At 47.9% G+C, this 16,189-nt stretch overlaps 1 protein-coding gene across 1 annotated transcript; it reads left to right on the plus strand.

Moving 5' to 3' along the window:
* The first annotated feature begins 4,375 nt into the window (after positions 1–4,375).
* On the plus strand, positions 4,376–14,572 carry kbtbd7 (kelch repeat and BTB (POZ) domain containing 7). The gene is made up of 2 exons (XM_041211914.1): positions 4,376–4,833; positions 10,369–14,572. Exons 1-2 carry the CDS (start codon positions 4,402–4,404, stop codon positions 11,860–11,862), a joined length of 1,926 nt encoding a protein of 641 aa, XP_041067848.1. The 5' UTR covers positions 4,376–4,401; the 3' UTR covers positions 11,863–14,572.
* Positions 14,573–16,189: the final 1,617 nt, after the last annotated feature.

The raw sequence follows: 16,189 nt of genomic DNA on the forward strand, positions 1-16,189 counted from the left end.
TGAATCTGGAGCAGTCAGACAAGACAGGTTAACATATAGCCTGCAAAAGGGAGGACTTCAGATTCTTGGATATTGGAACCAATTCTAGGCATGAGGGACCTGTTCAGGATGGACGACTTTCACCTCAACAGAGTGGGAGCGAAGTCCTCACAGGAAGTTTAAATTGGTGAAGGTTTACACTAATTGGGCTGGGAATGGGTGGGCACCAGGATGAAGCATTAGAGATGGAAACAATCTCCAAATCCTAACCACTTGCTGCATCTGTCCAAAATGTATTGGGAGAGAGAACTTGCATCAGAGTAAAAAGTATTTCAGATTTGGGAGGAGTCATACTGGGAGAAAATATGATAGTCTGAGATAGGTTTGAAGTGAATGTACGTGAATGCACTGAAGTGTGGTAAGTAAGCTTGGTGATCTACAGTTACAAGTCACCATATAGCGCTTATGGTATAATGCCAATAACAGGGATCTGGCTCCAAAGAGGGGGATTGGGATTATTAATATTCCTGGGTACAAGATATTCAGGAATTATAGGTAAGGAGAAAAAGGAGGGGATAATCATTGATCTATTAAACTATTGTAGCACTGCAGAGGAATGATATAGTTGAGAAGTCAAAGACAGAATCTGTTTCAGTAGAATTGAGGAATATTAGAGAAGTTATTCCTGGTACTGAGTGTATACTATAGCCTACCAACTAGTGGGGAGGAGAGAGAGGAGTAAATATTCAGGCAAGTTGTTTCCAAGGTTGGCAGTCCTCAAAGTAGAAAAGTTACCTGGTGCTGATGGTCCTGTTGATGATGATCAGGTCAGTGAGGGAAATAAGGATGGAAATTGTGGAGGAACTGGCCATAATCTTCCAATCCTCCTTAGATATGAAATCATGGACACAGAATCATAGAGTTGTTATGGCACAGTAGGAGGCCATTCAGCCTGTCATGCCCATGCTGGCTATCTACAAGAGCAACCCACCTAGACCCAATTCCTTTTCCCTGTAGGCTTGCAAATATTTTTCTCTTCAGATAGTTGTCCAGTTGTCTTTAAAAAGCCATGATTGAATCTGCCTTATTCTCACACTCTCAGCATGTGCATTCCAAATCCTAACCACTTGTTTTTCCTTATGCCGCCTTTGCTTCTTTAGCCAATTATCTTAAATCTGTGTCCTCTGGTTCTCGATCCTTCGATCAATGGGAACAGTTTCTCCCTATCTACTCTGTCCAAACATCTCATGATTTTGAACCCCTCTATCAAATCTCCTCTCAACCTTCTCCAAGGACAACAGGCCCAGCTTTTCCAATTTATCCAGACAACTGAAATTCCTCATTCCTGGAACCATTCAAGTGAATCTTTTCTGCACTCTCTCCAATGCCTTCACATCTTTCCTGAAGTATGATTTCCAGAACAGGACATAACTCCAGTTGAGGCCAAAGCTGTATTTCATACGAGCTTATCATAACTGCCTTATTCTTTTACTCTATGTTCCTATTGATAAAGCCTAGGATACTAAATGCTTTATTAACCACTCTCTCAGCTTGTTCTGATTTGTGCACCTCTACATCAAAGTCACCCTGCTCTTGCAACATCTTGTATTGTCTCTCATCACTCTTTCTACCAAAGTGCAACAGATTTCATCTGCCATGTGTCCACCCATTCCACCAGGATGTCTATGTCCTCTTGATATCCTCGTCACAGTGCACAATGCTTCCAAGGTTTCTGTCATCTGCAAATTTTGAAACTGTGCCCTGTACACCCAAATCTAAGTCATTAACATAGGCCAAGAAAAGCAGGAGTCCTAATACCAACCCCTGGGGAACACTACCAAATACCTTTCTCCAGTCTGAAAAACTGTTCACCGCTACTCTCTGTCTCCTACATTCATACAGTATTGTATCCATGTTGCTCCTGTCTCTTTTATTTCTTGGCCTTCAACTTTGCTGACAAGCAAAGCTTGTCCAAAACTACCATTTCTAAGCATCTTCCCTCCACATCCTCAAACCCCCACAGTCCCCCAACCCTGAACAACTCACTTATTCATCCTTCCCAAGTACCACAAACAGGACTGGCCTGGTAAACCCACTGGTTCAGTCTCTCCCTGCGCCACTGAGGGTATCTTCCTTTTTCAACTCTCTTTTAATCCCCTTGTCCAGTTCTCTTCCCATGCCCTCTGGCACTTGAACAGTCTTCAGTTTCCTAGCCCTAACCCCCTCCTCTTGATTATGGACATCCAATCCCTCTATACCTCCATCCCCAGAAGAAAAGTCTGAGGGCTCGCCACTTCTTCCTTGAACAGAGACTGACTGACCAGTCCCCATCTACCACCACCCTGCCCCGCCTGGCTGAACTTGTTCACTCTTTAAACAACTTCTTTAACTTCACTCACTCGCTCCAAATAAAAGTTGTTATGGGTACCTGCACGGGTCCTAGCTATGCCTGGTCTTTTGAAGGCTATGTTGGAACAAGGAACATTTCTTGTTCCAGTCCTATTCAGGCCCGTCCCACGCTCTTTTTCTGGTACACTGATGACTGTATCTGTGTTGTTTCCTGTTCTCGGCCTGAACTAGAAAATTTTGTCAACTTTGCTTTCAATTTCCACTCATCCCTCAGTTTCACAAGTTTACCTCCGGCTCCCTTGACTTCTCTGTCTCCATTTCTGGGAATAGGCCATAAATCAATATTCATTATAAGCCCACTGACTCTCACAGCTACCTCCACTACACTTCCTGACAATTGATTCCCCTAAGAATTCTATTCCATTCTCCCAGTTTCTCCATTGCATGTACACTGATGATGCAACCTCCACACTAGTCTTTCTGAGCTGTCTTTCTTTTTCTCCAACCTAGGAACCAGCCCCCCCCCCAAAAAAAATGTGGTTGACATGGCCTCCAACCATGTCCAACCCCTTTCCCGTACTCCTGCTCTCACCCCTTCCCCTCCTCCCAGAACCCCTTCCATCCCACCAGTCTCTGTATTCAACAGATCATTCTCCATCATCTCCGCCGCCTCCAGTGTGATGCCACAACTATACACATTTTCCCCTCCCCTTTCAGCATTCCAAAGGGACAGTTCTCCCTGATACCCTGGTCCACTCCTCAATGGCCCCCAACACCCTGCCCCTTTCCCAAGGCAGCTCCCCATTGCAACAGTGGGAGGTGTAACACCTGGTCCTTTACCTCCTCTCTCCTCACCATCCAAGGCCCCGAACGTTCCTTCCAGGTGAAACAGTGATTTACTTATATGTCTTTCAATCTAGTCTGTTATGCTTTGCTCACAATATGGTCTCCTCTACATTGGAGACCCCAAACGCAGACCGGGTGACTGTTTTGCAGAACATTGTCGCTCAGTCCGCAAATGTGACCCTCGCTTCCGATGGCTTGTCATTTTAATTCAGCACCCTGATCCCACCATGACCTCTCGGTTCCAGTAAAACACAGCGTAAGCTCGAGGAAGAGCGCCTCATTTTCCCATTAGCATTTTACAGCCGATTTCGGATTGTGATCTCGGCCCTCATTTTGTTTCCCTTCTACTTGTGAGTTTTATTGACCTGTTTACTCTTTCTGTTTTCAGGTGGCAGCTGTTCATCATCCTGCCATTCACACCTCCTCTAGGCTCATCTTCTGTTTCCTTTTGGCTCAGCGCCACCACCTCTTTTCTCATTTAGTCTCTCCTCTCTCCCACCCTAACATGGATTTTCCCTTTTGATCTTTTTCACCTCCTCTCAATTTACTTGTTTCCATTCCTATTATATATTTTTAACTTTTCCCAGTTCTAATAAATGGACTTGAAACATTGCCCACTCTTTCTCTTTGACCTGCGAAGTCTTTCCAGAATGTTCTCTTTATTCCCCGAGCTGCCGGGAGAGGGCGCCCCACCCTCCCGTGGGCGGGGCCTGCATTAAAGCCGTTGATGATAGAGCAGGGAGGCAACCAATAGAAGACCGCGATGGGCGGACTTAGCGTCAGATGATTGGGTCTGCGACGCTGAGGCCCGCCTCCACGAGGGACAGTGAGCCAATGAGAATGGCGGGTTTGCTGGGGCGCGGGGCCCGTGTTCCCCCCGGGGCCGTCAGCCAATGAGAATGGCGGAATTGTGGGAGCCGGGCTTCAGCCCATGAGAATAGAGGATGTGGGGAGATGGAGTTTCCCTGAAACTGTCAGCCAATAAAAATGGCAGATTTGGAGGGAGGTGCGGTTTCTCCCGGTGGTAGCCAATGAGAATGGATGGCCTTGCGGTGGGGCGGGACATCCACGGGGCTGTCCCCATTTAGAAGGAGGCGAGGTTTTCCCCGGGGCTAACCGCCAATGAGCATTGGGGATTTTCGGGTGGGCGGGGTTTCCAGGGCCTGTCAGCCAATGAGAATGGCGGAGTAGAAGGGGCGGGGTTTTCCTGGCGGCAGCAGGGGGAAGATGGCGGCTGTGAACGGCCTGTCGGGTCCTGAATTGCTGGAGGACGCGGCCTATGCTCGGGCCTTACTCCGCGAGCTCAAATCCTTCTATGACGCCCGGTTGCTGGTGGATGTGACCCTGGAGGTGGAGAGCGGTAGCCGCTTCCTGTGCAACCGCAATGTCCTGGCTGCTGCCAGCCCTTACTTCAGGAGCATGTTCACAGGAGGTCTGTTTGAGAGTAAACAGCAGCGAATCACCATCCATGAGGTGGACTCAGACTCCATGGCCTTGATCATTGATTACTGCTATACCGGCCGGGTCACCGTCTCTGAGGCCAGTGTCCAGAAACTCTATGTTGCTGCCAATATGCTGCAGCTCGAGTATGTTCGGCAGGCGTGCGCCGCCTTCATGGCCCGGAGATTGGATCTGTACAACTGTACCGGCCTCTTCAAGGTGAGGGGGTGGATGGGGGGCTGAGGGGGAGTTTGGAATGGGGGCGGGGGTTTTGGAAAGGGGGAGGGGGCGTGGAGGGTTTTGGAAAGGGGGAGGGGGCGTGGGGGGTTTTGGAAAGGGGGAGGGGGCGTGGGGGGTTTTGGAAAGGGGGAGGGGGCGTGGGGGGTTTTGGAAAGGGGGAGGGGGCGTGGGGGGTTTTGGAAAGGGGGAGGGGGCGTGGGGGGTTTTGGAAAGGGGGAGGGGGCGTGGGGGGTTTTGGAAAGGGGGAGGGGTGCGGGGGGGTGTTTGGAATGGGGAAGGGTGGAAATCGGTGTTGTGGGGGGCTGAGGGTGTTAGGAATGGTGGGGCGAGGGGGGTTGGAGTGGAGGTTTTGGAATGGAGGTTGGAGGGTTTGGAATGGGGGAATGTGTTTTGGAGTGGGGCGTTGAGGGGTTTGCAATGGGGGGGTTGAGGGGAGGGGTTTGGAATGTGGAGGGGGGAGATTGGAATGGGGGCGTGGAGGGGGGAGATTGGAATGGGGGCGTGGAGGGGGGAGATTGGAATGGGGGCGTGGAGGGGGGAGATTGGAATGGGGGCGTGGAGGGGGGAGATTGGAATGGGGGCGTGGAGGGGGGAGATTGGAATGGGGGCGTGGAGGGGGGAGATTGGAATGGGGGCGTGGAGGGGGGAGATTGGAATGGGGGCGTGGAGGGGGGAGATTGGAATGGGGGCGTGGAGGGGGGAGATTGGAATGGGGGCGTGGAGGGGGGAGATTGGAATGGGGGCGTGGAGGGGGAGATTGGAATGGGGGCGTGGAGGGGGGAGATTGGAATGGGGGCGTGGAGGGGGAGATTGGAATGGGGGCGTGGAGGGGGGAGATTGGAATGGGGGCGTGGAGGGGGGAGATTGGAATGGGGGCGTGGAGGGGGGAGATTGGAATGGGGGCGTGGAGGGGGGAGATTGGAATGGGGGCGTGGAGGGGGGAGATTGGAATGGGGGCGTGGAGGGGGGAGATTGGAATGGGGGCGTGGAGGGGGGAGATTGGAATGGGGGCGTGGAGGGGGGAGATTGGAATGGGGGCGTGGAGGGGGGAGATTGGAATGGGGGCGTGGAGGGGGGAGATTGGAATGGGGGCGTGGAGGGGGGAGATTGGAATGGGGGCGTGGAGGGGGGAGATTGGAATGGGGGCGTGGAGGGGGAGATTGGAATGGGGGCGTGGAGGGGGGAGATTGGAATGGGGGCGTGGAGGGGGGAGATTGGAATGGGGGCGTGGAGGGGGGAGATTGGAATGGGGGCGTGGAGGGGGGAGATTGGAATGGGGGCGTGGAGGGGGGAGATTGGAATGGGGGCGTGGAGGGGGGAGATTGGAATGGGGGCGTGGAGGGGGGAGATTGGAATGGGGGGCATAGGGGGGCTTTGGCATGGGGCTGGAGATTGTGGGAGTGGGGGTTGTGTGGGGGTGGGCAGTTTGGAGTGGGGGTTGTGGGGGGAGCAGTTTGGAGTGGGGGTTGTGGGGGGGGCAGTTTGGAGTGGGGGTTGTGGGGGGAGCAGTTTGGAGTGGGGGTTGTGGGGTGGGCAGTTTGGAGTGGGGGTTGTGGGGGGAGCAGTTTGGAGTGGGGGTTGTGGGGGGGGCAGTTTGGAGTGGGGGTTGTGGGGGGAGCAGTTTGGAGTGGGGGTTGTGGGGGGGGCCAGTTTGGAGTGGGGGTTGTGGGGGGGAGAGGGAGTTTGGATTGTGTTTGGAGTGGGAGGAGCCATGGGCCGGGGGAGTTTGGAATGGGGGCTGGGGGATTTTGGAATGGGGGGCCCGGGGGGCGGGAGAGTTTGGAATGGGGGGGCCAGGGTCGGGGGAGTTTGGAATGGGGTGGTGGGGGGGGCGAGGGAGTTTGGAATGGGTGCGGGCGCCGAGGGTGTTTGGAGTAGGGGGAGCCATGAGCCGGGGGTGTTTGGAATGGGGGGGGGGGGGCGGGGGAGTTTGGAATGGGGGGGCGGGGGAGTTTGGAATGGGGGGGTGGCAGGGGATTTTGGAATGGGGGGGCGGGGGAATTTGGAATGGGAGGGCCGGGGTCTGGGGAGTTTGGAATGGGGGAGCCGGGGGTTGGCGAGGGAGTTTAGAATGGGGGTGCGGGGGAGAGCGAGGGAGTTCGGAATGGGGGGGCCGCCTCTCCATTCCAAACTCCACTGCCCCCCCCTCCCCCCCTCCCACCACCACCACCAAATTCCAAACTACCCCCTGGCCCACCCCATTCCAAGGGTTGGGGTGTGTGTTCGGAATGGGAGGAGGGGGGCTGGGGGTGTGTGGGAAATGGGGGGACAGGGGATGTGTTCAGAATGGGGGTTGTTCAGAGAGGGGGATGGGGGGTGTTCGGAATGGGGGAAGGTGGGCTGGGGGGTTTGGAATGGGGGTTGGTGTGGGGGTTTTGGGATTGGGGGGTGGGGGTTTTGGGATTGGGGGGTGAGGGTTTTGGGATTATGGGGTGGGGGTTTTTGGAATGAGGGTGTGTGAGGGTTTGGAATGGGGGGTTGGGGGGTTTGGAGTGGGGGTTGAGGGGGTTTGGAATGGGAAGGGTGATGGGAGGGTTTGGAATGTGGGGGTGGAGTTTGAATGGAGGGGTGGGGGGGCGAGTTTGGTATGGGAGATGGGTGAGATTGGAGTGGGGGTAGTGGGCCTGGGGGTTGTGGAAATGGGGGGTGGGGGAGTTTGGAATGCAGGGGAGATTGGAATGCAGGGGCTGGGGGGTTGAGGGAGTTTGGAATGGGGGAGTTGGGTGGTTTGGAATAGGAGGTGGGGGTGTTTGGGGTGGGATTTGGAATGGGGGTGGGGGTGTTTGGAATGAACGGCCATGAGGGGGTGGGGAAGTTTGGAATTAGCGGGTATGGAACGGGGATGTGGAATGGGTGGTGGGGTGGGGAGTTTAACCTGGGGTGGGGGTGTTGGGAATGGGTGGGTGGGGTGGGGGTGTTTGCAAGTGGGGGAGTTTGGAAGTGGGGTGTTTGGGAACGGGGGGTGGAGAATGGGGTGGAGGGTGGTTTCAGAATGGGTGTGGGGGGTAGTTTGGAGTGGGCAGGTGGAGGGGGTATGGATTGGGAAGGCGTGGAGGAGTGGGCATGTAGTATGCGGGGCCAGGGGGGATGAGGAATGGGAGGGGTGTGGAATGGGGGTGGGGGAGTTTGGAATTGGGGGGGAGATTGGAATGCGGGGCTGGGGGGTTGAGGGAGGGTGGACGTGGAATTGGGGTTGGAGGGTGATTGTGGAATGTGAAGGTGTGGGGGGGTTTCGAATGGGAAGGTGTTGAGTGAGGGTGACGGAGGGGGTGTGTGGAATGCGGGGCAGAGGGGGTGTGTTGAGTGTGGGGGCAGACAGCGGGTGAGGAATGGGGGGCTGGAATGGAGAGATATGGTGTGGAATGGTGGGTGTGGTTTGGAATGACGGGGGCAGAGGGGGTATGTGGAATGTTTGGGGGTGCAAGGGAGGGGGGTGGAATGGAGGGGTCAAGGTGGTGGGGAGGGAGAGGGGAGAGTGTGGGTGCAGCTGAATGATGAGGGGGAGGGTGAATGGTGTGAGGAGGCTGTGAATGGGGAGGGGTCAGGATTAAGGAGGGGAGGGCAATAGTAGAGAGTGAAGGGTGAATGGGATTTGTGGAAGGCTTGGGGGAGGGTGGAGGGGCCGGGATTGGGTGTTGAGAGGTGATGTTCGTGGCTGGGGCTGTAAGACATGGAGAGGAATCCGGGGGAGGGGTGGCAGTGATGGCTTTGAAGGAAGAGATGGTTGGGTGAGTTTGAGAGGGTTAGGGATGTGCAGTAGGGGAGGGGCTTAGTGTGATAGGGGATAGAAAACTGGACAGCAGCAGGGAAGCTAAAGACGGAAGTAGAGGGGAGACATTGAGCTGGGAGGTTACATTTGAGGAAAGACTAAACAGGCTAGGGGTAACTTAGGGACCAATAGTATTAAATGGTCACAAGTAAATCTGTTTGTGAAACCCCTCCACCCGAGTAAGAATGTGGGGAACTCATTAGCGTACAAACATTTTTAAAAAGCAGCAAATAGGGTCAAAGGGGAGAAAAAAGCAAAATTATTGGCTCTTTACTTAAATGCACATAATATTCGGAACAAAATAAATGAATTAATGGCTCAAATGGATGGCGGTTGGGGGGTTCATTGGAGACCATAACGGAGACATGGCTACAAGGAGATCAAAGCTGGGAGCTAAATATTCAGAGGTATGAGACTTTTCAAAAGGACAGGTAGGAAGGTAAGGGTGGTGGGGTAGCTTTGTTAGTATGAGATGGAATAAGTACGATAGCAAGAAATGATCTTGGAGGGGAAGATGTAGAGGTAAGAAGTAACAAGGGGAAGACGACACTGGTGGGAGTAGTCTATAGGCCCCCTATCTGCAGCCTTACTGTAGGACAGAGAATAAATCAGGAGATAATGAGAGCATGCAAAAAAAAAGGCAGCACATTAATCATGGGTAACTTTAATCTTCATGTAGATTTGGAAAATCAAATTGGCAGTGGTAGCCATGAGCAAGCATTCAGAGTATGTTTGGGGTACCTACATAGATAGTGGGTGCACTGGTAGTAATCTTCCAAGAATCCTTAGGTTCTGGAAAAGTCCCAGAAGATTGGAAAACTGCCAATGTAACGCCTTTATTCAAAAAGGGAGGGAGACAAAAAACAGGTAACTAGGCTAGCTAGCTTAACATCTGTCATTGGGAAAATGTTAGAAGTTGAGTAAGGGGGCAAAAACTTGATTTTTAATCAGTAATGGGATCAAGGGTTAAGGAGAAAAGACGGAAAAGTGGAGTTGAGGGTTATCAGATCAACCGTGGTCTCATTTAGTGGTGGAGCAGACTTGATGGGCCGAATGGCCTACTTCTGCTCCTGCGTCTTAGGTCATTACCACAGGGAATAGCTGAGGTGACTACTGTAAATGCATTTAAGGAGGAGCTGGATAAAGACATGACAGAGAAGGAATGGAAGAGTGTGTTGATAGGAAGAGATGAAGGTAGTGGTGTGTGTTTTGCACAAACATCAGCATTGACATCACTTCTCTTGATATGAGTCTGTTGTAGATAGATTGTTCATCATGACTAATCAACACCTTCAAGATCATTGGGCATTATCAAGATGGTGGGACGGGGAGGCAGATTGATCACAAACTTTCCCATTAGCAATCCCTATGTATTAAAAAATGTATTTTTTTAAACTTCTTATTGATTGTTCGGCTTTTATATCTTTTGAATCTTTCGGTCCACCCAAGCTTACTATGCCCTGCTCGCTATTTAAAGAGGAGAAGGGAGAACTGACCAACATTCATCCAACAACCAACCCCACCAAAGTAGATTATTCCATTCACTGTGGAACCTCACTGTGTGCAAATGACAGCTGGACCTGCCTATGTGACAGCAGCAACCACATTTCAAAAAGTACTCGATTAGCTGGAGGCACTTTGGGACATCTTGAGACTTTGAAAGATACTTATCAAATTGTAAAACTGCATGCAATTACTTGCATGCAGAGATGCTTGTCAGCCCTGTAACTGTGCTGTTGCCTTAGTTTGCAGATGCCTTCGACAATGTGGAGCTAAAAGAGAAGGCGCTTGCTTTCATCGCACGCAACTTGCAACATTTGTGCAGAACAGAGGAATTGTGCGAGCTTTCGCCTGAGCAAATGAAAGAAATCCTGAAGCTGGACACATTGGATGTTGACAGTGAGAGGAAGGTCTGCATGGTTGCAATTCAGTGGGTTAAAGCAAATATTGGTGAACGTGCTGCACACGCACTGGATGTACTGAAGTGTGTCCGCTGGCATCATTTCATCGAGAAGGACAGAATGTACATCGATGCTCTTAAATCTCAGCCCTTTGTCAAAAACAAGCCTCTTGGCTCTATTGTAGATGACCTTTTTGCATCCCATGGTGTTGATGTGCCTGCAGCTCTTCAAAACACTACAAAGAGGATCGGATTTAGCGCTAAGGAAATGGTTATATTCTTTGGCCATCGAAAGGAACCTTTTCTCTGTTACGATCCATATTCTGGCGACATTTATACAATGGCTTCACCCTTGACTAGTCCTGCTCTTACCAAGTCCATCAGTTCACTTGCTGTCTGTGTTTCACCAGACAATGATGTGTTCTTGGCAGCACAGCCAACCAAACAGCTTTGGGTCTATAATGCAGTTCAGAACAGCTGGCAACAACTTGCTGAGCGGCTGCTGGCAAGAGAGAGGATGGATATTGCCTATCTGAATGGATATATTTACATTCTAGGCGGTCGAGATCCATCTACAGGCCTGAAAATTAAGGAGGTTGAGTGTTACAGTATTCAGAGAAACCAGTGGATTTTTGTGACACCCCTGCCTCATGCGTTGCATTTATTTGAGCTAATTACAGTCGGAGATTGCTTATATGCTGTTAATAATAAGAGGATGCTGTGCTATGTGCCAGAGAGGAATCAGTGGCTGAACTGTGCCTCCTTAAAACGGAGTGAGTTCCAGGAAGCTTGTGTTTTCAACGATGAAATCTATTGCATTTGTGACATTCCTGTCATAAAGGTTTACAACCCTTCGAAGGGTGAGTGGCGAAGGATTAATGATATCCCGATCGATGGCAACATCCATAACTTTCAGATTGTTTGCCATGGGAACAAACTGCTTCTCATAACCACCACAGTTCCACAATGGAAGAAGAACAGGGTGACCGTTCATCAGTATGATGTAAATGGGGATCAGTGGGTCAACATTGGTACAATGTTGGGATTGCTGCACTATGATAGTGACTTCATATGCCTTTCAGCACGGCTGTATCCTTCGTGCTTGGAGCCAGGCCAGAGTTTCATTAGTGAGGAGGATGATGTCCGCAGCGAATCGAGTGCAGACTGGGATTTTGAAGGCTCGAGTGATATTGACTCTGAGTCAGGGAGCTCAAGTTCATTTTCGGATGATGACTGGCAGCCACCAGAAGGACTGAGAGTTGAAAGAATACAGCAAAATGGCCACGTGGTCCCGCCAGACAACAGAGCACCTCATATCAATGGCCAGATTGGGAACTAACTGGCTCCATTTTAAACGATCGTTTAATGAGACAAATCAAAAATCCTAAAAATAACTAGTATTTTTTTCTGATTGTTGCAAATATGGTAGTTTTTGGACAAATAACAGACAGTTATATTTTGCAGTACATGTTAGTGTCTTTGGAGGAACTGAAAAAATAAAAATTGCATTGAAATTATTTTTTTTCCCTTATTGGCAGGTGTGCCATGAATTTGTTTTGCTTTCTGTTTGATCCTTTTCCAAGTAGCCCACATTTTTATTTAAAGAAATGATTAAGGTAGTTTAAATAGATTGAGTTCCCCTTCGTAACAGTGGAGACCTGAGTGTTAGGTGTGCAGTATAATAGCAAAGAGACCTATGTATGATACTTCATGAAATCTCAAATCTTATACAATTAAAGCACTCGGAAGATGTCTTGCAGTTTGGATGCTGCTGAATTCATGAATTGCTGGTAATGTAAATCAAATGGCTGAGTTGAAGAGACACAGTGACATTGGCTTCGTACAAGCCTACAGGAGGGACTGGCTCTAGTTTATTGGCGGGGCGCCCTCTACTTTCAAGAGTAAGAAGGAACCCAGAGTTCTATCCTGCCACCTTTTAATGAGGTTAAAGTAACTTCAGTTCATGGCACTGCAAATTGCAAGTAAGCAGACTTATTGGGTTAAGTAGTCATGTTTCACATTTCCTGATATAATCCAATTACACTCCATGTGAATTCTTCTATAAAGCTGGCCGTTTAAAAACTTTGGTAATGTTTGAGAAACTTAACAACTTGTTGAAAATCTTTTGTGTATTTTTATATAAACTTATAATCCATTTTGTTTTGTTTCACTGCAAGTAACAATGTAGATGATGACCAGTGATAGTGCTGTTTCTCTTCAGCCTGACTGCATATAGTACAACATCTAAAGTAAAGATCTACGTCAGGAAATATGTGTAAATGTAAAACTTTTGAGCACAGAACAAGGCTACTTGGTCTGTTGTGTCGCTGCTGGTTTTTTACAAGGGCATTTCAGAAATAATCCCACTGCTCATGCTGACTCCCATAGCTCTACATTGTCCTCTGCAATATTTATCCTGAACAGATGGATCTGCCTCAACCTCTTTTATAGTTTTCTTTTTTGTTAAGCAAAGGTATTGAGGATTGGAGCTCTTGTGGCACAGTGGGTAGCGTCCCTGCATCTGAGCCAGAATCCCCAGGCTCAAGTCCCACTCCAGGACTTGATGGCCACAGAAGGTGTCTGCATAATGTGGCCAAGCAGGTTGATTATCAGCCTGTAAATCCTTCTAATACGCCTGATGGCAGTTAGTAAGAGTGGGAGAGTTTCCTGGTCAGTCATATTGCAGAAGGCAATAGCAAACCCCTCCATTATTTCGCCAGGTATAATCATGGACCAATCCAATGGAAGTCCACGGTTGCCTGAAGGAGGAAGAGGATTAGGAAATGAAGGTGGGTGGAGATGAGTTACAGATCAGACCTGATCTAGTGGAATGACAGTATTTGTCGGGGGTGAATGGCTAAATCCTGTTCCTTTCTAAAGCTTTTTATGTGTAATTAAATTTCAGCTAACCTCTGACCATTTTAAAAGTTAATGAAACTGATGGATGCAGACTAGAATAAATGCCTGCAATACATCAGGTTAGAAGGATCCAAATTGGGATGAGGAGTAGCTGGACACCTTTTAAAATAAAAATCCAATCTGCAGTATCTGTTTTAGAATTATCTCTCTTCTATTAGCTCCCTGTGTGACATCATGCTGTCAGAGGCTGGTCGTTCAACACTTGGGCTTCTTCAGTCACTTTATTCTGTGACATTGAAAGAGCTTCGGAAATTGTGTGTGCAATTGAAACCTATAGATATTAAATGATATCTTCCCGTATTTTTAAAATCACTGAACTGGCTTTCTAAGTCCATACTATTGTTTTAAGAAAGAAAATTGAATTATATGGTCATTTAAACAGTTGAATTACTGTATTGACCTGTTGAATTCAATGTCATTCATTGTACCTTGAGATCCAAAGTTAGACAAATGGAATATATGGCATTTCAAATGGGACTTTTTAAATGTTTTTATTCCTTTTTTCAAATTAATGCTTATATAAGTAGCTTAGAACTACAGTAGACAAAAGGAAGCATTGAAATGAACTCTCATCTGCCCCAACTTAAGCTTTTAAATGGAAGTATTGGACACTGGGTGGGTTTAAAGAAGTATTTTCTATTTATTTACCTGAAAGTACATACAAGCAGAAGAGTTATAATTTATTCCAAGGGATAACTTTCTGTGCACCTGATCCTACCTGTCAGTGTTTTGTATAATTGGGTTTAAAAGAAAGTGTTTTGACTTTCAACTATCAGTAAATAAACTAAACTTAGTGAACTTATTTAAAGCCCTTTTTCCTGAAATAGGCCTCCCTCTCTCCAAGGTATAAAAGATATTTTGTTTTGTTTACAAAACCCTCACTAACTCTCCCAGCTTTCAAAGGGTGGTTTCATAGCTTGAGTGCAAATATGGATCAATAGAAATCGGCAGCAATACAGAACATGTGGATTGTTTAAAATTCAGTTTAGGGAGCAAATGCAAGGCATGGCACATCATTTGGTATTTTGTAAGGTGGCCTGTTATGTGATAGACAACTAGCCCATAACCCATGGACAATTTTGCTTATCTGTAATATCGCTACTTTTAATAAAGACTATCTTTTGTGCTTGTCCAAGTATTGAGAAATTCATTACTTGGGATGTTCTCAGTATCAAATTGTGCCAGTCTTAAATGGGCATTTGCTGCTTTATGCATTTGATTTGTTTGCAAGCATTAATATTAGTCCAATGCGTTATTGTATAATTATCTTTGGTGATGGAAGAGATGTGCTACCTTCCATCCCCAAACACTATCAGAAATTTACCCTGCACTTCTGAAAATGGAGGTTAGAAAATGAAATAGACTGGCCATTATTTGATTCCAAGATTATTGTATTTGTCTAAAACTTATGGTGTGGCAGCTAGCCACTAATGTCGGGTGGGGGGGGGGGGGGGGGGGGGGGGGGGGGGGGGGGGGGGGGGGGGGGGGGGGAGGTGGGGGGGGGTGGAATTTGGCACAAAATTTGATGAATTCTGTGTCTCGGGGATTGCTGGGGATTTAAAAAAAAAGACAACTTGAGTTTGAAAAGGAGCTTAATTGTGTTAGTTTGAAGACTTAGTTGACTTTGATCCATGCAGATTGAGTCATTGCAGTAAGAAAATGGCCAATAGAATGGAAGCTTTAAGTAGCAAGCATCTTTTGTTACCAAACTTTGCAGGTTGTTCTACTTTTCCAGCAATTGTTTTTCTGTGGTGTTACCAGGCAATCTCCAACAATTCCACTTAATAGTTATTTTAAATCAAAAACCAGCACAATGGAAGTTGTCCTTATTTTCCCAATACTTCTGACCTCTTGTATCAGTATTCAATAAATTTACAACCTACATTTATATAGCACCTTACTTTAATGTATTAAAATGTCCAAAGGAGCATATCCTTTTAATTAAAAAACCTAGGTACCAGGCCTAAGCCAGCCATAACTAAGGTTGTAAAAGGTGAAATAGAAAATGACCTGGGTTTTCAAATGCTTGTTCAGATAATAAAGTTCCAATTCGTAGAGCCATAACAGGGCAGAAGGAGAACAGTTGACTGTGCTGGCTCTTTTAAAGAGCAAAGCCAATTAGTCCCACTCGCCTGCTTCTTTGCCATATCCCTACAAAATATTTCTCCTTCGAGTATTGATCCAGTTCCCTTTTCTTTTGAAGACTACTAGTGAATCTGTGATGAAATGGTAAAGTCCAACACCTCAAGATGTGTTTCTGTTGTCTTTCAAAGATGGTAAGGTATTTATTACAAACTCTCTGCCTGTGTATGGGGATTCTAATGGATCCTAATAAAGCTCATCTTAAATGTTTTTTATTGTTGATTTATTACTAGTTTTTCTCCCATATCTTGATGTTAGACTGGCATCGTGCAGTGCCGTTGCAGGGCTCAAATCCATCGGCAAGGAACTAGAAGCCAGGCTCTGATTCAGCAAAGCTGGCACTGAACACTTACCTTGAAATGCGAATGGCATAAGAGATTACTCCCATAGTGATCACAAAGGGTGGGAGGGGAGGGTGAATCAAGGAGTTTACTTCTAGTTTGGACACAGATTTAACTTCATTCTAGCCAGGCAGAGTCCTTCCCTTTCATTAGGTAATTTTCCATCGCAATGTTATATCTCTTACTTTGTCTACTTTGCCATGGGTTTGTTTTTACTTAAACAAGTGCAGTATATATAAATAGTCACTTAACTGGAGGTAGGCT

The sequence above is a fragment of the Carcharodon carcharias genome, chromosome 18 (assembly GCF_017639515.1).
Source record: "Carcharodon carcharias isolate sCarCar2 chromosome 18, sCarCar2.pri, whole genome shotgun sequence".
NCBI classification, from domain to species: domain Eukaryota; kingdom Metazoa; phylum Chordata; class Chondrichthyes; order Lamniformes; family Lamnidae; genus Carcharodon; species Carcharodon carcharias.